Source organism: Sorex araneus, chromosome 1 (genome assembly GCF_027595985.1).
Source record: "Sorex araneus isolate mSorAra2 chromosome 1, mSorAra2.pri, whole genome shotgun sequence".
Classification (NCBI taxonomy): Eukaryota; Metazoa; Chordata; class Mammalia; order Eulipotyphla; family Soricidae; genus Sorex; species Sorex araneus.
The window spans coordinates 20,005,119-20,027,627 of NC_073302.1; the positions used below are offsets into that span (position 1 = coordinate 20,005,119).

A 22,509-nucleotide genomic window follows, 5' to 3' on the forward strand; every position below is an offset into this window, starting at 1 on the left:
TGCACAGCCCTGGCCTTTGGGGTCCGATCTGAGTAATAAGTGACACATGAAGTGACTGGTGGCAGTGTCTGTCTTTCCTCTCCCCTCCCCCGACCCCTGAGAAGCCAGCCAGAGGGGGAGATGCCCAACCCCACCCTCCTCAGTCAGCCCCAAGGCACCTTTTTTCTTCTCCCCATTTTCTCACAAGTCTCAAACTGATACTGGAAATGTTTTTTTGTCACCAATGTAATCGAAAAATAGAATTTTATTTAGAAGCAAGCCAAAGCCTTGTCTATGTTTAGAATGTGAGACTACAGAGAAGGAGGGCTTTCCCAGAAGGCGGTCAGAGGTAGATTGGGTAAGAGTCTCAGAAGGCCCAAACTGAGGGCACTTTCATAGCATATTTAGGGCTTTAAGTAAAAGACCCCAAAAGCTAGGATACCTGGAAATTGAGTATTCAGAGTCCTTTGAAAGAATAAGCCCAGTTTTTTTTAATGTAGAGTACTGCTATTTATTCAGTCAATGATTAACCTGATTGAGCTGGGCATGAATCCCACATTACTTTTTAAAATTTTTTTAATTGTATATCCGTGAGAATAAGCCGCGAGACCAGAATAAGCCAAATAGCCATCTCAAAAAGTCAGGACAAAAACAAACAAAAATAAAGGACAAGAAATGAATTTACACCCAGAAACATGCTCTTCCATGTACTTCCTAGAGGGACAACGTAAATCCCAATATCATATTTATTGCATTCGTTCACAGATTAAAATGCAGTACATTGTCATCGCTTCCTAAACTCCATTTATTCACCTATCATCAAAACTGTATCATCTCTGCTATTACTGGCCTAATATTTTTCTTCAAGCTATTGCATTCGCTTACGCTAAAACAGATGTACGTTCACTGCCACAAGTGGAAAAGGTCACATAAAAAGAATAAATACAATGAAAAACAAAACAATGTTCAACCAACTAGAGTATTTTGTTTGTAATCCAGGGAGATCAGACTACAGGCATTACACAGTGGGTGGTGCCTACCTGAGGCTTCTCCCTGAGTGTAACTGAAGGACTAAAAAGGTCTCAGTCAATAGAAATGAGGGCCAGGAGGAGTGATCCACAGTGGGAAGCTTGCCACAAGTCATGGAGGGAGGGGGCAGTTAGCATAGAGAAGGGACCACTCTGACAGTGATGGTTGGAAATGACCACTCTGGAGACAAGAACTGAGGGCTGGAATTTAAGGGACATACATGATAACCTTTCAGTACCTGTGTTGCCAACCATAATGCCCCAAAAGGGGGGAGAGAGAGAGAGAGAGAGAGAGAGAGAGAAGTAAGGGTGGGAAGTGTGGCAAGAAGGAAACTGGGAACAGGTGTTGGAACATTATATGACTGAAACCCAATCATGAACAACTTTGTAATTGTGTATCTGACAGTGATTCAAAAAAATAAGAACCAAATTTTTTAAAATCTCACTGTCTTGATAAGACTCAGAGTGATAGTACATTTCAGGGAGGGTGTTCACCTTGCATGTGGCGAACCTGGATTCAATCACTGGCATCCCTAAGCACCGCCAGGAGTATTTCCTGAGTGCAAGCCAGGAGTAACCCCTGAGCATCACCAGGTGTGACCCAACAAGCCAAAAAAAAAAAAAAACTCAGAGCTACACTTGTGGCAATGTTACTACGTGACCTTCAGTCAACTCAGTTCCCTCCAGGGGCTGTTTTCCACGTTCTGGGGGAGAGTGGCACTCGTGTCTACACCCAGAAAATGTCCCAGTCTCTAATTGATCAAAGCTCTTGTTCACACAGAAGTCCATTATTTTTTGTTTGTTTGTTTATCTTTTCTTATTAAAGAACCGTGATTCCTAAAGTTACTCTTGGTTGAGTTCCAGACATACAACATTGCAGCACCAACCCCACCACCAGAGTCAACGTCCCTTCCCTCCACCAACGTTCCCACGTTCCCTCCCCCCTCTCTCCTGAGCCCCTCCACACACACTGACAGTCCCCTTTCTAAGTTCACTGTATACGATTCGGGTCTCTTGATTCCAGCGTTGTTGACTCCCTGGTTTGTGATTTTATTTATTGGCTCCTGGCTGGAGCAATAGTACAGCGGTAGGGCGTTTGCCTTGTACACTGGCCGACCCGGGTTCGATTCCTCCGCCCCTCTCGGAGAGCCCATCAAGCTACTGAGAGTATCTCTCCCGCACGGCAGAGCCTGGCAAGCTCCCGGAGGTGTATTCGATATGCCAAAAACAGTAACAACAAGCCACACAATGGAGACGTTACTGGTGCCCGCTTGAGCAAGTCAATGAACAACGGGATAACAGTGATGGTGACAGTGATCCTTCCTTGATACCACCTTTGTACCTGAATCCCCTGACCTGGCCCCCCTACTTCCACTCTTTCTGTCCTTCTCATCCTCACACTCTGGGGCAGAAGTCAATTATTTTTAAGGTGCAGTGAGCAATCTCAATCTTCCCTCTCCAGTAGACAGTAGCTTCTTATGTCTAAGGATCTCTGTTCTGTGACCCACTTCACCAGAGCCTTATAACAAACTACCCCAAAGTCCAGTGGCAACAGTCACTGATCATTCTCTTCTCAGTGAGCTACAGTGTGTCAGCTGATCTCAGCTGGGCCTAACTGGCAAGCTTGTCTAGAGTGACTCTGAGTTACCCCCATCCTCCTCCAGGGACTGATGAGCTAATAATGAATCTGTCTTTCTAGGCAACGGAAGAACAGGAGCTGAAGAGGCAACACACCAGATCCTTAATGACCTCAGCTCAAAGCACTCATACTGTCTCATCTGCCCACAAACCATTGAGCAAAGCAATTTACTTAACCAAGTCCAAAATTCAAAGAAGGAAATAGGGATCAGATAGAAACTATGGGGTACAAGTGTTTGCCTTATATGTAGCCAACCCTGAGTGGATTCCCAGTACCACTTATGGTCCCCTTAGAAGTGCCAGGAGTCACTCCTGAGCTAGAATCAGGAATAGCCTTTAAGTACCATTGAATGTGGTCTGAGCGGCCCCCAAAAAAAATTCAGGGAAGTTGACTCTCCCTCCTATGAGGTTATGACAGAGGCATGGTCGTAGGCAGAAGTGAAGAGCTGGGATCAACAATGCTACCTGCCACACTCTACATCTCATTTGGTCTTCCTGGAAACTTCTTTTGACTGTCTGCCCCTTACAATATCAAATGCAACATGCTCAGAACTAAATCTAAGTTCTTTTATTTATTGTCAACTAACTCTTACCAATGCACTTTAATGTGAATTGTATAGTCTTTTCAAAAAATGTACAAAAGCAATGCTTTTGAATCCTTGTCACTGTCACTGTCACTGTCATCCCATTGTTCGTCAATTGCTCAAGCGGGCACCAGTAACATCTCTATTGTGAGACTTGTTACTGTTTTTGGCATATCGAATATGCCACAGGTAGCTTGCCAGGCTTTATCGTGCAGGAGGGATATTCTTAGTAGCTTGCCAGGCTCTCTGAGAGGGATGGCTCTTTCAAACCCAGGTTGGTCACATGCAAGGCAAATGCCCTACCCACTGTGCTGTCACTCCAGTCCGTTTAATCCCTACTTTACATCTTTTACTCAATTAACTTATGGCCAAAGATACTGTGCAAGAAGTAAGGCACTTGCCTTGCACACAGCCAAGCTTGGTTTCATCCCAATATTTTTTATGACCCCTCTGAGCACCTCCAGGAGTGATCTGTGAGTATAGAGCCAGGAGTATGTTGGCTGGGTGTGGCCCCAAAACCAAAATAATAAAACAAACAACAGTAGTAACTCAGAAATGGATCATAGACCTATTTTAAATAGTTAAATCATTTTAATATAATTTCTCCAAAAAATACACAAATTTCTAGTAGGTACATAAAAAGATGCTCAACCTTAATTATTAGGAAAACTCAACACAAAACCACATGTGTTGGCATGCCTCTAACACACCACATCAGCCTGGCTAGCATTGTTTTAGGACAATAACAATTGTTGTCAAGGATGGGAAACTTCATGCCTTGCTATTATTATAAAATGGTAAACTCATTTTGATAGAGATCAACAATTTCTCAAAATGCGGGGCTGGAGAGATAGCACAGCGGGTAGGGCGTTTGCCTTGCACGCGGCCGACCCGGGTTCAAATCCCAGCATCCCATATGGTCCCCTGAGCACAGCCAGGGGTAATTCCTTAGTGCAGAGCCAGGAGTAACCCCTGTGCATCACCAGGTGTGACCCAAAAAGCAAAAAAAAAAAAAAAAAAATTTCTCAAAATGCAAAGCACCAAGTACACATGACTTGGCATTTTCTCCTCCAAGTATAGACTCACAAGAAATGAAAATGTGCATAGAAAACAAGAACATGAGGGGCTGGAGCGATAGCACAGAGGGTAGGGCGTTTGCCTTGCATGCGGCCAACCCGGGTTCGATTCCCAGCATCCCATATGGTCCCCTGAGCACCACCAGGAGTAATTCCTGAGTGCAGAGCCAGGAGTAACCCCTGTGCATTGCCAGGTGTGACCCAAAAAGAGAAAAAAAAAAACAGAAAACAAGCACATGAAATTTCACAGCAGCATTATTCTTGGAGCCCCAGGGTGGAAGCAAGCTAAGCTAAGCACGCATCCTCAGATGATTACGGGCCTTGTTCCAGAGAGTCATAAAAAAATCTCAGAAGAGATCAACTCGCCGCAAAAATTTCTCAGACACCCAATCCCAACTGAGACATCTGGGGCACTGTCAGAGAGGGGCGGGCCAGCTCCCGCCCAAACAAAACCCCATAGCCACTATCTTCCACATTCAAAAGTCTCTATCATGCCTCGGGACAGACTCCATTGCCTCAGGACTGAGTCTCACAGAAAAGTTAACCTGATAAAAACTCAGATACACAGGTGCCTGTGACTGAAAACTCCAGGCCCTTCTTGCAGTTGGGACGAGCTACCTCCCCACACCTTCCTGTACTTCCAGAAGACCCAGCACTCACCCGCATACCCCAAAGCCACCGCCCATGTTAAAAATTTAACTCCAGCTAGACCATCCAGTTAAAAATTCTGGATTTCCTAGACCAGTATGATTAGCAATCCAGTAGTAGGAGAGCAGATTGGATGGGAGGTAACATAGAAGCCAACAAATCTGACTTAACAAAAACAGATAACTTAACTTGTAACAACATCTTAGTAAACCCTCCGACAAGGACTTAATGTTCCCATGGTGAAATACAACGATTTTCTCAAATTTTCTCCTTAGGAAATAGTTTTTGATCATTCCATCAGCAATTCATTGGTAACAAGCAACATGAAATAAATTATTGTGGGCCTGCTGCGGGGGCAGACTTCAGGGGTGACTGGGAAAATAGGAGACAGTGGCAGAGGGAAGGTGTGGTGGTGGGATTCATGTTGGGATATTGAATGCCTATTGCAAATCACCATGAACAACTTTGTAAACTATGGTAGCACTGTAGCACTGTCATCCCATTGTTCACTGATTTGCTCGAGCGGGCACCAGTAAACTATGGTGTTTAAATGAAATGGGGGGAGGGGCTGGAGCGATAGGATAGCGGGTAGGGAGTTTGGCCAACCCGGGTTCAAATCCCAGCATCCCATATAGTCCCCTGAGCACCGCCAAGGGTAATTCCTGAGTGCAGAGCCAGGAGTAACCCCTGTGCATCTCCAGGTGTGACCCAAAAAGCAAAAAAAAAAAAAAGAATAGAAAAAAGAAAAGAAAATGGGGCGGGGGGGAAAATAAAAAAATAATAAAACACTGTGATTAAAAAATACATTGTTTGGTCATAAAAGTGACTAGAGACAAAAAAAAAAACCAAAGTAATAAGAAACAGACACATGTTACAACATGGATGATTCTTGAAAAGATGATGAGTCAGAGAAGCTGAACACAAAAGATTCAGTAGATAAGAGAGTTGTGAGGAAGTGTCCAGAACAAACCTCTCCATAGAGAGGAAAAGTACATCCATCAGTAGTTGGTGGGACTGGAAAGGGGATGGGAGAGTGACTGCCAACAGATGGGAGTTTCTTTGGGGGGAAAGGATAATCCTAGTGGCCCCCCGAGGAGAGCTTAGTGGCAAAGAGCCTGCCTTACCAATATGAGGCCATGAGTTGGGGGCCCACTGCAATTGCATGAGATGCTAGGCATAGTCCTGGAGGCTCTGCTTCCCGTAATCCCACCTCTGCACCCCCCCACCCCAGGATCCCAACAGAGTATGTGGTTCCCTGCCCATCATCGGGCACTAATCAGCACAGTAACTGAAAGTGTCGATCTTTCACTCTGCACCTCGGCCGGGCCTGCAAGTTCTACAACCAGACGCCCAACTCTGGTGAGCACCACAGCCCAGTGTGATGGTCCCCGTCCTCACAACAATAACAATGTGAAGAGAGGACTGGAGCAATAGCACAGCGGGTAGGGCATTTGCCTTGCACGCGGCCGACCCAGGTTCTAATCCCAGCATCCCATATGGTCCCCTGAGCACCGCCAAGGGTAATTCCTTAGTGCAGAGCCAGGAGTAACCCCTGTGCATCACCGGGTATGACCCAAAAACCAAAAAAAAAAAAAAAAAATGTGAAGAGAATGAGAAAAAAAAAAAAGCACACATCAATCCAGCACTCTGTGGCTGCCTAGCTATTGACGTATAAAAATTACTGAACTGTGTGCTTTAGAGTATGAATTTTATGATTCATGAATTGCATTGCCATTTTAAAAACAAATTTAAAAGCAATCCAATAAAAAGGGACAATAAAACTTTTAGACATTTTACCCAAGAGGGTAATTAATAAGCAGATGAACAGAGGATAATGTAACATCACTAGCCATTAGAGAATGTGACAGAGATTGAAGGGTCAGAGGCCCTGAGCTTGATCCCTGTGAAAGTAGCTCTCCCACCCCCACAAATAACGCTGAGTGTAGTTCTAACGTCCCCCCAGTACTACCCGTTCAATCAGTGCTTGGATCACCAGGCCCCAGCACCTAACATCAGGCCCTCACTGCCAGGCTAAATATCCCTGATATTGGCCTGGGTCCCGAGATAGCAGGGGGCCCACCCGCACCCAAGCCAAAAGGAAAAATAGTTTTAGACCACAATAAAGCAGCAGAAAAATCTATGTTAAAATAGCTATAATAAACAGTAATTGAGGGAAACTGGGGACAGGGGTGTTGCAAAATGTACACTGGTGAGGGGACAGGTGTTGGGACATCGTATGGCGGAAACCCAATCGTGAACAATGAACTTGTAATGGTGTATCTCACTGTAATTCAATTTTTAAATTTTTTTATAAGTACTGGAACAGAGACTCAAAAATCAGATCACTCATCCATGGCTGGTGGGATGCTAAAGCGTGTTTCAGGAAAGAGGTTTTTGGTGTGTTTAAGTCAAAATGAGTATATAGGAGCCGGACAGATAATACAGTGAGTAGGGCTTTTGGCTTGCAAATGGCCAATTGGAGATCAATCCCCGACATCCTATATGGTCCCCCGAGCACTGCTAGTAATTCTCGAGTGCAGAGCCAGGAATAACCCCTGAGCATTGCCGGGTAGGGCCCCAAAACCAAAATAATAAAATAAAACGGATATATCCTACTATCCAGAAATTGTACACTGAAGCATTTGTGGCACCAAAATGCAGCTGTTTTCACCTGAGAAAATAGGACACAGATAATCGCTGTTACATTTTTTTCAATAGCCCCACCATGCACACAATGCCAATGTCTTTCGATAGGCGGGCAGTTCAATAAACTCAGGGGCGGGGAATACAAAGGGAGGAACCAGCGATGCAGGGGCACCTGGGTAAGTCTCAAGAAAGCCATGCTCAGCAGGAAAGCCACTGCAAAGGGAAATCAGACTGCTTGGTCCCGGGTGTGTAACCTCCAGAGAATGACATATCTGTGGAGAACAGATAGTTACCAGGGGCTCAGGAGGGGCTCAGGATGGCCAGCAAGGGGCTACCCCAAGGGGTGTGAGGGAATGGTCCATTGTCATGTCAGCAGTTCCATGTAACCGTGTGGGGCCTCACTGCACACAGACACAGACACACACACATATCATTGAATGTAACTGGGGTGGGGGGTGTCTTAGAAGAAGCTCTGTAGACTCCACTAATCCATTTGCTGTCTTTACAGCACAAGTAATAAAGAACAGCCCCTTCACTCTGGGGAGTCGGGGTGAAGGGTGCTTGATCCTCTCTGAAACTTTCTTTGAAATTTCCAGTGAATTTATTCATAATAAAGTTTGTCAATCTAAGGTTTTCTTATACCTGAATGTATTCCAAATGGGCTCTTCTTCCTGATTTCTCCCATTTTGCAACCACAAATGTGAACAGTAGACTCCTAAGATTCATCCCAGCCTCTTTCTTACCCCTTACTCTCAACATCAACGAATAATAAGATGATTTTTCTAATAACAAAAAATAACATTTATTAAATGCTCCTATTTCCCAAGGTCTCTCTGGGAGAACCTGGCAAGCTACTGAGAGTTTCCGGCCCACATGGAAGAGCCTGGCAAACTCCCCGTGGCATATTCATTCACACGCCAAAACCAGTAACAATGATGGGTGTCATTCCCCTGACCCTGGAAGAGTCTCCAATGCAGCACCAATGGGAAGGACGAGTAAAGAGAGGCTGCTAAAATCTCAGGGATAGGATGAATGGAGACGTTACTAAGACCGCTGGAGAAATTTGACGATCAACGGGATGATGATGATGATGATGATGATGATGATGATGATGATGATGATGATGATGATGATGATGATGATGATGATTTCCCTAGATGCTGCTACATTTTCCACAGCTGACTGGATTTATCCCCTACACCAGTTCTATTTTTATTCCCATTGTGAACAGAAGGAAACTGAGGCTGAGAGAGTTCATGGTCCCAGCCTAGGGCAACAGGCCCAACTTCTCATCCAAGCAGTCTGACACCTGAGCCTGCACCTGCGAAATTATTTTCAAATTATTTTCAAATTAATTTTGTTTTTGTTTTGTTTTGAGGCCACACCCAGCAGTGCTCAGAGCTTACTCCTGGCTCTGCCCTCAAGGCAGATACTGGCAGGCACAGAGGACCATATGGGGGTGCCGGGACTTGAACCCGGCTCAAATTTCTTTCTTTTTCTTTCTTTTGTTTTTGTTTGGGGGGGACATTCAGCGGTGCTCGGGGCTTCCTCCTAGTCCTATGCTCAGGAATCACTGCTGGTGGAGCTCAGAGGGCCACATGGGGTGCCAGGGATAGAAACCCAGGTCGGCTACGTGCAAGGTAAGCACTCTGCCTGCTGTGCTATCACTCTGGCCCAAGAGTCAAATTCCTTACACCACTGACATCATTCAAGATTTCATGATTCTCTCCCTGGACCAGAAATGAGAACAGAAGCCTGCTAACCAGCCTCCTGCCCCAGATGCAAGTGAAGGTAACAACCGCACTGTAGTAAGTGACCCCCAAAAGAAATAAACTCCCCCCCTTTTCCCCAAAGATTCTTCTAAATATTCTGGCCAACTTGAACACACAAAATTTTGGTGTTGTAAGTGAAATGACCAGACATCTATTTACAAGAAGTCAACAGCTCCTGTGTGCTTACAGTGGCGTATTATACCCAATACATTTCGGAAATATTGCTCTCCTCATTCTCCCGCCTTCAGTGTATGTATAAAGACATTCATACACGTCTTTATCAGCATTTCACATCATTGTTTTTCTCTACTGCAGGTTCCTAGTCTATTACCCGCATTTCTAAGTTATCTGAACAATCTGAAGCCAACTGTGACATCATTCCTGAAAAGCCATATTCATACCACATTAAGAATTTTTTCTATTTCTTTTTTGGGTCACACCTGGCGATGCACAGGGGTTACTCCTGGCTCATGCACTTAAGAATTACTCTTGGCAGTGCTCAGGGGACCATATGGGATGCTGGGAATCGAACCTGGGTCGGCTGTTTGCAAGGAAAATGCCCTACCCACTGTGCTATTGCTCCAGCTCCACACATTAAGAAATTTTAAGAGGTGCTACATTTGTTCTGTGGGTCAGTGTCCAACACTGGCCATGGATTAAAAGCACACTGTGGTGTATCCTTCAGAGTTTCTAAGCTCCTAGGTTGTAAAGGCTCCCAAAACAAAACAAAAAAATGGTAATTATGTGCGATGATTAAAGATCAACTGACAACATGGTAAGTAATGATCTTTGTGACAGGTTCATTAAACAAACTCACACAGTGCTGTGTGTCTAACTCAAGAAGGGAGGAACATCCCCACAGTTTTACAAACCATCAGGGCCCAGACACAACCATTTTACCAGCCTGGATCGAGCCCTGGGCATAGCATTTGTTTTCCTTGGTTTGGGGGCCACACCTGGCAATGCTTAGGGCTGATTTCCAGCTTCGCACTCGGAAATCAATTCTGGCAGTGCTCAGGGGACCATACGAAATGCCAGGGATCGAACCAGGGTGAGCCACATGCAAAGCAAGCATCCTACCTGCTGTATCTCTCCAGTCTGTTGTGTTGTTGTTTTAAGTGCAGCCTGAGCTGAAAACCATCACTGAACTCTCTGGTCTGCAATTTGCAATCTCCAGTTCAGAGTTTTTTGTTCGGTGGTTTGGTTTGGTTTGGTTTGGTTTGGTTTGGTTTGGTTTGGTTTGGTTTGGTTTGGTTTGGTTTGGTTTGGTTTGGTTTGGGGGCCACACTCAGCAGTGCTCAGGGATTATCCTGATTCTGTGCTCAAGGGTCACTACCAGTGGGCTTGAAGAACCATGTAGGATATGGGGACCCACCCTGGGTCAGCCAAGTGCAAGGCAAGCACCTTAGGGGCTGTACTATCCCTCCAGCCCCCCAGCTCCTAATTCATAGCGGCTCCCAGTCTTCATCATACGTAAAGTCTTCTGAACAGCTTTGGAAAAATTGCTCACCAATTTATTTTTAAATGGCTTGCAAAACTGATTTTGCTTTCTTATATATTGTGACTCTGTAAGCAGAAAGAGCTCTGATGGAGATTTTTCTTGTGTTTGGGGGCTCCATCCTGCATCCTCATCTCTGACTCTGTTATCAGGAGTGACCCCCTGGTGGTGTCTGGACCACCATAAGGGGTGTCAGGGATCCAACCCTGTTTGGCTGCAAGCCTTATGTCCAGTACCCTCTCTCCAGCCCACAGTGGAGAATCACCTCATAACCTCATTTAGTTGCCCCCAATAATACTTGATGGTCCTAATAAAGGTGAGAGATTTGACGATCACTTCAATATAAAATGTAACGTTAGAGGCTGGAGTGATAGCACAGCGAGTAGGGCGTTTGCCTTGCACTCGACCAACCCGGGTTCGATTCCCAGCATCCCATATGGTCCCCTGAGCACCGCCAGGGGTAGTTCCTGAGTGCAGAGCCAGGAGTAACCCCTATGCACTGCTGGGTGTGACCCAAAAAGCAAAAAAGATTTAAAATTTTAAAAATTTAAAAATTAAATGTACCGTTAGTTGTGGGTGTGTTATTTTTTTCTTTTTTTGCTTTTTTGGGTCACACCCAGCGATGCTCAGGGGTTACTCCTGGTTTTGCACTCAGGAATTACTTCTGGCGGTGCTTGGGGGATGGGATGCCAGGGATCGAACCCTGGTTGGCCGCGTGCAAGGCAAACGCCATACCCGCTGTGCTATCGCTCCGGCCCCAGTTTGTGGGTGTATTATTTTTTTTTAATTTTTATTATATCACCATGTGGAAAGTTACAAAGTTTTCAGGTTTATGTCTCAGTTATACAATATTCAAACACCATCCCTTCACCAGTGCCCATATTCCACCACCAAAATCCCCAGTATACCCCCCACCACAGCCCCCCCAAACTGTATAACTGATGAATTTCACTTCATTTTCTCTCTACCTTGATTACATTCCATATTGCAAAACAATACTCACTATTGTTGGAGTTTCCCCCCAAGGAAGACAGCCCTACTAAGGAAGCATTTGATAATTGGTTTGTCATTAAAAGATTGCATGTTTTCAGTTTTTAGAAAAGGTCGCGCGGCCGCTGATGCGGCCGCGCGCCTCGGATGTGTTCCAGTCCCGCAACCCGGAGCCATGTTAGTTGCTTCTCAGTGTCGCCAGGGCTCCATCCGGAGAAGGTGTGCCAGCTGTACCTCCTCCATCTGGATCCCTGGTGTTGTTGGCCCGGATTCGGGTCCGGAGCATTTCTCCGGCCGCGTTGCTCACCAGACTGCCTGGCCTCTTCTCTGTTGAAGGTGGGAAGATGGCGCCGAGCGTGGGTGTATTATTAACAACCATTTCTTGAGCACTTCTGGGCCTCAAGTTAAATTTGCCTGCCCTCACTCATAATAATAATAATAATAATAATGTATTTGTGTGTTAAATATAGACATGTGTATTGCATAATTAATATTATCCCCGTATTGCAGAACAAGAAACTGAAATGAGAAGGTGGGAAGTCCATCTGCTCCAGCTACCGGGTCGCAGGAGGCAGAAAGTGGATCCAGATCTCTGTCCCCAATGTTACACCGCCCCCTACTGGCCTAACCCCAAGATGCTGTCACAAGAGGTCCACGAGGTGGGGCCCCGAGGGGCGACGACCTGGCTGACCTCGGGAAGCAGCCGTGGACAGGGATCCGCCGGCCTCAGACCTGCTCCCTGCGTTGTGGTCCCACCAAAACCCTCTGCTCCCAGCATCCCCTGAGCTGCAGTTCCGTGACGTCACAGAGGGCCCCCTCTGCACCGCCAGCTGCAGGTGAGTGAGGCTCAGAGGCAATGAGAGCTGGCGGGCCTGGAAGTTGGGTTTCTAGACTTAAAAGTACAACGTCTCCATCCCTTGGCTGCGGCAAGTGGACCCACGCCGCGCTGCCTTGACCCCTGCCCCTCTCTCTCCCTCCCTGGCTTTCACGCCCCCCCCCCACCTGAGCTGAATAGTTGAATGTCTCCCTCCCCCACAGTTTCCTGCTCCAAAAGTCTTCCTTGCAGCGCCTGCTGGTTTTGCATGTGTGGGTTTTGCATGTAGAAAGGCAGTGGGGTCACCTGGGGACAAGTTCATGGCCCACCAGGGATAGACCTAGGGCCCTCTTCTTTGCCTCCTGCTCCCATCTAGTGGAAAGCGTTTGGTATTGCAGAATCACCCTCTCCCGCTTCACCCGGCCCCCGCCAGCGTCCCTCTGTTTTCCTAGTGTCTGCATGTATTTTCACGGAGCTTTCACATTGGTTCAACTAGGCTAAAGAAAGCCTTTTTCATAATTATTCAATCCTCATAACCATCTCCTAAAGCAGATGTCAACATTGTCGTTCCCGTTTTCCAGGTAAGAAAACTGAGGCTCAAGGAAGTTAATTTTCTATAAATTTAATAGATAAGAAACAAGGTCTTTAAGCATTATGTTCACCACCACCCCCAAGAAAATGCTTGAAAATACTGAAATTCTTCCGAAGACCCTTCCGTGTCTCATAAGGGTTCCAAACACAAATCTCAGTGCTACCAACTCGCAGAGGAGAAATGACTCGATTCTCCTCCTCTCCTTGTGAAATTTCTGGGGGTAATAGAGATGTGGACAGCATCAGCACCAGATCCAGGAAATCTTTTTTTTTTTTTAAATATCCTGCTTCCTTTATTTTTTCTTTTTGGATCACACCTGGCGATGCACAGGGGTTATTCCTGACTTTGCACTCAGGAATTACTCTTGGCAATGCTCAGGGGACCATAGGGGATGCTGGGAATCAAACCCGGGTTGGCCGAGTGCAAGGCAAACGCCCTACTCGCTGTGCTATCGCTCCAGCCCCAGGAAATCTTAATTTAAAACCTCTGCTGCAACTGTGGGCGTTGGAGGAAATACCGGGACAATGGTGGAGGGAAATGGACATTTTGGTGGATGGCACGGTGTTGAAACATTGTATGCATGAAACTCTGCCATCAACAGTATTGTAAATCATGGTGCAAAAAAAAAAAAATAATTAAAACCTTTGCTGCGTTCCAAGATAGAATAGCCTCCAGGATACCTGAGGGTCGCTGTTAAGAGACCCCCATTCAAAAAAATGTTTCAAAAGATGAAACACAATTTCCAGTTCAGGGAGGAAGAATCCAATTCTCTCTGGCAGAGTGTCTGAGTGAAGGAAATGGCTGTTCTGCAAGGGTTTGGGCAGGTTGTGTTCGTGGACAGGAGGTGACTCAGAGGCAAGAGGACGAGCCATTAGCTATGAAGCTGCACCTATTGCCTTCTGCGGGTTTCTTTCAGGATGGTTAATGGGTGCTTTCTAGCAGACACGTTTCGATGCTAGGTTAAATGCGTTCCTGGTGACCGTCTGTTACCATGGTTACAGAGCCATTAGGCTTTATCCAGGCGTGTGGCAGTCTCTCTGTTCTCAGCCTGCCGGTTGAGGTCTTCCCTCCGCCAGTTGGAACTGTCCAGAGCTTGGCCTCCATCCTCAGATATCTTGGAAGACGCGACTCTGTTCTCCCACACAGAGATAGATATTTGGTTTGAAGCCAGAATGGTGTCTTCTTGGGTTTTGTCTTTGAATGATTCATGGAACTCCCTCTGGGGCCAGTGGTTGGTTGCATGGAAAGTACTTAACTCCGCAGGCATCAGGCACTCAACAACCATGAGGCAAGCAGTAATAAGAGTATTCTGAGAAGGATCTAGAAGGTACCACAGAATCATGACCTGTGATTTATTTTCTTGTTCGTGTTGGACCCGTTTTCCAGCATGAACAAAGAAAAAGAAAATACATTTCAAATTAGTGGTCTGTTTACTTTAGACAGCCAGTAAGAGCTAGATCCACCTCACCAGGTACAAGGCAATGTGCGAGCAAACGATGCGACTCTCCCTGATCAACTGAAATTAAATCCAAGCTATTTATTTACCCACAATTATTGGAGCAAGGTCAGTCATGCCCTGGGGTGAGGCTGTTTACTGTATCAGCCTTGGGAATGAACTGGAAGCCCTTGAGCTTTCTGGCTGGGTGGCGGGGTGGGGGGAGGCGGTGTGGGAGTCCGGGGGTGGGGCAATATCTGTCCTCAGAAGTCTGCTCCATCTGCATTGTGAACCCCAGGAAAGGTTTTATCCTTCCTGAGATGTGACCCATTTGGGGCTCTAGGGGGAGGAGAGTCATATACTGCAAAGGTTCTAGTGTTCATCGTATTCATCAATCTGAGTTCTAGGTGGCATTGAAGAGACTTATTACACAGGAAACAAAACATATCAACAAGAGTGGTAAGTCGTTACCTCCAGCCTCTGACGATTCCCTTAGTTTAGAGGGAGGATGTAGCACTGTATCACTGTTGTCCCGTTATTCATCGATTTGCTCAAGCGGGCACCAGTAACGTCTCCATTGTGAGACTTGTTAGATGTCAATATGTTTTTGGCATATTGAATATGTCAATATGTTTTTGGCATATTGAATATGTCAATATGTTTTTGGCATATTGAATATGCCACGGGTAGCTTGCCAGGCTCTGCCGTGCAGGCGGGATACTCTCAGTAGCTTGTGGGGCTCTCCCAGAAGGACGGAGGAATAGAACCCGGGTGGGCCTCGTGCAAGGCAGACGCCCTACCCGCTGCACTGTCGCTCGAGTCCAGAGGGAGGATAATTAGTAAGAACATCCCCTCAGAGTGGTACCTATGGACAGCTCTGGGCAGTTGTGGAGCATGAAGGGCTCCTGTGGTCGTTGTGCTCTCCATGAGTAGTTTGCTCAGACTCCATGTATGTTAAGAGCCAAGGAACTGGGCTGGGGCTAGAGTGATAGTGCAGCAAAGAGGGCATTGGCCTTACATGAAGCCCACCCAGGTTTCATCCCCAGCATCCCCGTTGGTTCCCTGAGCCCCGCCAGGAGTAATTCCTGAGTGCAGAGTGAGGAGAGGGTAGGGTGCTTGGAAGAAGAGGAAGGTACCATTTTAGTTAGAGAAATGTGGAGATAGAGGAGGGAAGGGAGAAAAATAGACAGAGAGAGAGAGCGAATATGTTCAAGAGCAAACACAGGCTCCTCCGGATTGGAGAGAGTCAAGATTACACATTTCAGGTTGAGACGTGGATGGATCTCCAACATCAAGAGTGCACACTACTTGCCTTTACAAAGTTGATTTCCTAGGATCCGAGAGTGAGTACCGGGGGTCAGGCATCTGCCTTGGATGTGGCCTACCCTGGTTCTATCCCCAGTACCTTATTGCCCCAAGCACAGACCCAGAAGCAGACCCTGGACAATGCCAGGTGTGCCCTCCCCAACAACCCCCAAATTAAAAATAATAATCTATTGTGAACAACTTTTGTAAAACCCAGTGCCTTAATTTTTAAAAATGAACATTTTTTTAATGTGGGTTTTATAGTAGAGCATCTCCCAGACTGTCCCGCCTGGGGCTTTGTTGCTGCAGTAGCCAGGGAGAAGGGATTTGGACCTTGATGGTCTTTTCCATAATCCTATCATGAGCTTTTGTTCTTATTGGAGCTTCTCCTTTCCCAAGGAGCTTCATCTTCTCTGTGGGGGGTGCCCTCGTGCCTTTGGGCTATGTCAGGTGACTTGGCAATTCTTTCAATCACATCTTGGCATTATTAAAAAAAAAAAAATCACTACCAAGGGTTCCTCCCTGTCTCTCCACCTGCAAGTTGTCTAGGAAACAGGCCTGCCCAGGGCACTGGGCTCAAATTCAAACTCGGCTGCTTCCACAAGGCACTCCTGCAGGCACAGACTCCAGCTCCTCTCCATGGGTAAGAAATGTGCATCATTGGGGGCTGGCGCGATAGCACAGCAGGTAGGGCGTTTGCCTTGCATGAGGCCGACCCAGGTTTGATTCCTAGCATCCCATATGATCCCCTGAGCACCGCCAGGGGTAATTCCTGAGTGCAGAGCCAGAAGTAACCTCTGAGCATTGCCGGGTGTGACCCAAAAAGCAAAAAAAAGAAAAGAAAAATGTGCATCATCTCCATGGGTGTGGTCTCCGTAGTAAAACAGAGGGAAGCCTAAGAGAGAGTCACCTAGGCAGGGGGCTCTAACTAGTGGGCCACAGGGGCTGCAGAAGCAATGCAAGAGGGGAACTCTTACATGCTGACCCCCGGTACCCCCATGGCAGGAAATTTCCAATGGGCACCTGGAAAATATAAGTTCCAAGATTCATGGCCTCCATTCCTTTCTGTCCTACAGCCCATCAGAATCTCTTCTCGAAGATCTTCTGTTTATGCTGCAAAGCCTGTAAGAAATCCGGTGCCACAGATGATTCCAGTAAGACCCAAGAGCATCAGCCACCAATCACCGGTAAGTATCAGACAAGCACCTCCTGCCTGACTCTCAAGACCTCACTGGCTCCTTCCCCCTTCTGCTTGTATGAGAGCATCCTCCATGTTCACCCTTGGAGTGATTGGAGTGACAGTGCCCACCTAAATGCAGGTAGGGATGGGATGGTTAAGTTCCCAGACCAATGAACTACAGCCTAAAGGTTTGATTCATAAAGCGCATCTAGAGATCTGCCGAGGGAGCATCACCTGGGAACTTGCTAGAACTGCATTTTCAGACCCTGCTCTGGGTCTGCTGAATCAGAACCTGAATTTTAACCTCACACCCAGGTAAGTCTTCACATGTTCCGTTTGAGATACACATGCCTAAAGATTCTAAGAATAGCCATTAGGGCTGGAGCAATAGCACCAGCGGGTAGGGTGTTTGCCTTGCACGCAGCCGACGTGGGTTGGATTCCCAGCATCTCATATGGTCCCGAGCATCGCCAGGGTAATTCCTGAGTGCATGAGCCAGGAGTAACCCCTGTGCATCACCAGGTGTGACCCAAAAAAAAAAAAAAAGAATAGCCATTAGGGTCCCTGGCTGTGGGAGTGTTGCTTGTTTTAAACAGTTATGCTGCATAGACTTGGGCAAGGCACTCTGAGTCAGTCTGAGCTTCTCTGCGCTTATAAAATGGAGTATTCATAATGAAGTATTACTCCCCATAATCGGGAAGATTAAATTGGAGACAATAAAAAAGAACTCCTAGAAGTATTAAGTCTGACCCAAATTCTAGTACAGATCAACCACCCCTTCTGTGACAGAACACTGTTCAGCGTACTGGCAAACCCCAGGCCATGAGTTTAGAAATCTAGAAGCATGTATATGCAGTCTTATAGACGAGTGATCATTCAAACAGTAGTGAAACCTAAAAATCTAAATATCCCATAGAATATTGGTTAAATAAATCTTGCATTATCCAGAAACCAGAGTATTACAGGACCATTCTTTCTCAAGATTTGGTGGCACAAATAAAATGCATAGGCAATCAGGTACATGGAAAAAGTAAAGCACTTTCCTAAACACTGGATGAGGTGAACCTTATAAAACTACGCATAGGGGAATGTTGGATCTGTGTCGGGACCTAAGGAGGATGTTTGCGGCACATTTTCCTTCATTCTGGCCTTCAATCACTAGATCACTGTACCACTGTCATCCCGTTGTTCATCAGTCTGCTCGAGTGGGCACCAGTAACGTCTCCATTTGTCCCTGTCGAGTGCTAGTATAGCCCGATGGCATATTGGGGGCTCTTTCAGGGTCAGGGGAATGAGGACCATCGTTGTTACTGTTTTTGGCATATCAAGTGCACCAGGGGTAGCTTGCCAGGCTCTGCCGTGCAGGTGGGATACTTGGTAGCTTGCCAGGCTCTCTGAGAGGAATGGAGGCTTTGGGGGCAGCCTCTAATCGCCTTTACAGGTACTCCCAGTCAGGCACACACACACACACACACACACACACACACACATATATATATATTTCCCTTTATGATTTGTTGCCCACTGTCTGAACCCCATCAAATATGGTGTGGTAATTATGGAAAATGGGTAGGGAGTGAGTGTCCTTATGATGTGTCGCCTTCAATACTCCCTCGCTTCCCTAGAATGGCTGCTTACTGCATGTGTGAACAGGAAGTCAGTCCACTCCACGTGCCAGAAGAGGAAGTGCTTGAGCATCCCTTGATGCGGGCAGCTGCTCCCTATCCCATCACCACCAACACTGGGCCCCCGAGGGCCCTCCTTCCAAGTTGGCAAAACGCTTCCATGTCCTCCTACTCCCCTGACCCCTTCGGATGTGTGATCATGTGGGCTTCTCCTTGCCAGGTTCGTGGTCTCAGAAGAAACTCGACAAGAAAGCTGCCCAATCCACCAAATGGCCCTCTCCCCGCTCTTCGGAACGACTGCTGGCCGATTCTGAAAGGAAAGACGACTGGGACTGGGCCGTCAACTCTGATTTTATAGGTGAGCCACACACGGAGGTGCTGGTACTGACTGGGAACCCTGGGGGGGAGAGGAGGCAGGAGGAGGCGGGGGAGGCAGAGGGGAGTGTTTACCTCAGGATTAAGCCCCCCTCCTTGGTGCCTAAATTGAGCTAGATAGAGGGACACAAAACAGGGACTTACAACCCCTCTCCCCAAGTTCCTTTCATCTTCTGAAACATACCAGACAGTCCCAGGGGTCTGAGACTGGGTGCTTGGAATGCCGAGAGGAGCCCCAGGTCTGGAAGGGGCTAAGCCCTGTGACACGTTTTTTTTTTTTTCTGCTAAGTTGCATCCTGACTGTTGAATGTTTTAAGATAATATTTTTAATTTTTTTTTAATTTTTGTTTTTATGCTCTTTTTGGGTCACACCCTCGATGCTCAGGGGTTACTCCTGGCAGTGCTCAGGGGACCATATGGGATGCTGTGAATCAAACCCGGGTTGGCTGCATGCAAGGCAAATGCCCTACCCACTGTGCTATCACTCCAGCCCCTAAGATAATATTTTAACTGAATTGCTGTTTCTTATTTCTCTCTCTTCTAAATCATTCATTTGCATATAGAGTGGTGACAGATTTTTATGTATTGGTTTTGTAGAAGTTGGTGTGACACTGTATTTTGTGTGATTGATGGCTGATGGACTGGAGCGATAGCACAGTGGGTAGGGCGTTTGTCTTGCACGCACCCAACCTGGGTTCGATTCCTCCGTCCCTCTTGGAGAGCCCGGTAAGCTACCGAGAGTATCCCACCCACACGGCAGAGCCTGGCAAGCTCCCCGTGGCATATTTGATATGCCAAAAACAGTAACAACAAGTCTCACAATGGTGATGTTACTGGTGCCCGCTGGAGCAAATCGATGAACAACGGGGCGACAGTGCTACAGTGCTACAGTGATGGCTGACATTGGCTTCAGCCACTAGACAGTGAGGTCCAGGCAGGCCAGGGCTGGTGCTGACCCAAAGCCAGACGAGTAAGACCACACTAGACAATGTTGAGAGGCTGCATGGAGCTGGGTTGGGGGTGGAATGCCTCTGGAAGGGCAGAAGTCCAGGAAGAAGACAAGCAGGTGGGACCTCACATATGTTCCCGTGACACTGGCTGCCTAGAGCCCAGGGACACACGCAACAGGCATCCAGAATCCTAGCACAGCTCAGCCCTGCCTGCACACAGACGCGCATACCAGGTCGGATTTCTGCACAAGATCAAGTGGGTCCTGCTGCACTTGCATGGAGAGAAAGAGGGGGAGAGAGACATTCAACTATTCAGCTCAGGTGGGGGGCGTGGGAGCCAGAGAGAGAGAGAGAGAGAGAGAGAGAGAGAGAGGAGAGAGAGACGGGGAGGGATCAAGGCAGCGTGGCATGGGGTCCACTTCCCGCAGCCAAGAGATGGAGACATTGTACTTTTAAGTCTAGAAACCCAACGTCCAGACCCGCTGAGCTCACCCACCCACTCTGTTACCCACCCCACCCCCAACCCCACTCCCAATTGCCCGACCACTAGAGCTGCAAGGAGCAATTTGAAGCCCACCTCACTGTAAGAGGAGGCTGCAGGCTAGGAGGAAAGGACCTTACCCAAAGTCCCCCAGGACCAGGAAGCAGGGGAGAAGGGACTAGAGGAAATAAAGTACTGGCCGTTCACGCAGCCACTGATGCTACAACTCTGCATCCAAGCCCCAGCACTCAGCACTCAGCACAGCCTGGAGTCACTCCTGAGCACAGCCAGGAAGAGCCCCTGAGCACTGCCAAATGTGAACTAGACACCCACACCCCCCTGTAGCACTGTAGCACTGTCGTAGCGCTGTCATCCCATTGTTCATCGATTTGCTCAAGTGGGCACCAGTAATGTCTCCATTGTGAGACTTGTTGTTACTGTTTTTGGCATATCGGATACACCACGGGGAGCTTGCCAGGCTCTGTCATGCGGGCGGGATACTCTCAGTAGCTTGCCGGGCTCTCCGACAGGGGTGGAGGAATTGAACCCGTGTCGGCTGCGTGCAAGGCAAAAGCCCTACCCGCTATGCTATCGCTCCACCCCACAGCCCCCTGCCAAAAAAAAAATTTGGAGTTTCCCCAGGGTTGTCAGAACCAGAAAGAGCAAAACTTGACTTTCCAATCCACTGCACTTCACAAAATACCCTGCCATCCTCAAATGCCCTGGAGGGGTTCGGGGCAAAAACACTTCCCTGTCCCCAGTCATTCCGAGTCCCTACCAGAATCCAAGCTCACGCCCACAAGGACCCACCCTCCAAAGCCCTGCAGCGATGACCACATCTGTTTTCCATTTTTTCTTTCTTTTTTTCCTTTCTTTGTTTCTGCTTTCAGATGACATTTCACATGTTTCCCCAAGGGGGTTTTATAAGAGGAACCTAAACCGCTACTCTCAGCAGCACTGGCCCTACCAGCCATGTCGCATTGGCCGGCCCTGATCTTTCTAGACCCCACCTCCAGGCAGCCTGCTCTGCTGTCCTGGCTGGAGTGTGTAGGTGGGCAGGAACAGCGACCGGGGTCCATGAGGACAGATTCAGAAACTCGGCGGAGGAGAAGATGTCTGAGGCCAGACCTGTGTCGCCAGCATGTGTCACTTCAGCTCCTGATGAAGTCACTTTGCGGAAGAAGCTGTCTCCAATTAAAGTCCTTGGGACATCGAAGCACTCTGGTTCCTCTTTCCCTTCCCCCACCCCACCCCATCCCCCGAGAACCTTTTTCAAACGATGCCTCACCGTGTTTAAACACCCACACAGGCAACTAACTTCCAACTAATTTGTTTAATCTACCGGATAGGTTTTAAGTGTTGTTTTTTCTGGCACACATCACCCAGCAGTGCTCAGAGGCTACCCCTGACTCTGCTCAGACGCCCTTATTGGTGCTGGTTGGGGACCACGTGCCATGTCAGAGATTCAATCCAGGGTCCACTGTATTCAGAGCAAGATCCTTAACCCCTGTCTGTCTCTCCATCCCCTGGATAGTTGTCTTTTTTCTTTCTTCCGGGGCGGGGGGTGAGTCTCCCAAGCAGTGCTCAGAAGATCCGATGGGTTCCAGTGGTGGTCCTCAACCAACCTGGCATTGGTTCGGCTTAAAGGCCCAAGAGCGCGGTGCTGTTCTGGCCCTGCAGTGCCAGGGACACCCTGGAGATGCTAGGGGGGCTCCGGGGCTACCCCCAAAGATGCTTGGGGGACCTTGTGGTGCCAGGAATCAAATCTGAATCGAATGCATGCCAGGTATGTGCCCTAAGCACTGTACTGTCTCCCTACTCCAGTTTTGGGTTTGTTTGTTTTTTTAAATTAGTTTCCAGCTTAAAGTTTTCAAAAAGACCCGCCCCTGCCCC

At 47.5% G+C, this 22,509-nt stretch overlaps 1 protein-coding gene across 1 annotated transcript; it reads left to right on the forward strand.

The window, feature by feature from the left end:
• The first annotated feature begins 16,448 nt into the window (after positions 1 to 16,448).
• TEX48 (testis expressed 48) lies at positions 16,449 to 21,610 on the forward strand. Its single transcript, XM_012935603.2, has 4 exons — positions 16,449 to 16,455; positions 17,082 to 17,192; positions 19,031 to 19,168; positions 21,507 to 21,610. Exons 1-4 carry the CDS (start codon positions 16,449 to 16,451, stop codon positions 21,608 to 21,610), a joined length of 360 nt encoding a protein of 119 aa, XP_012791057.2.
• Positions 21,611 to 22,509: the final 899 nt, after the last annotated feature.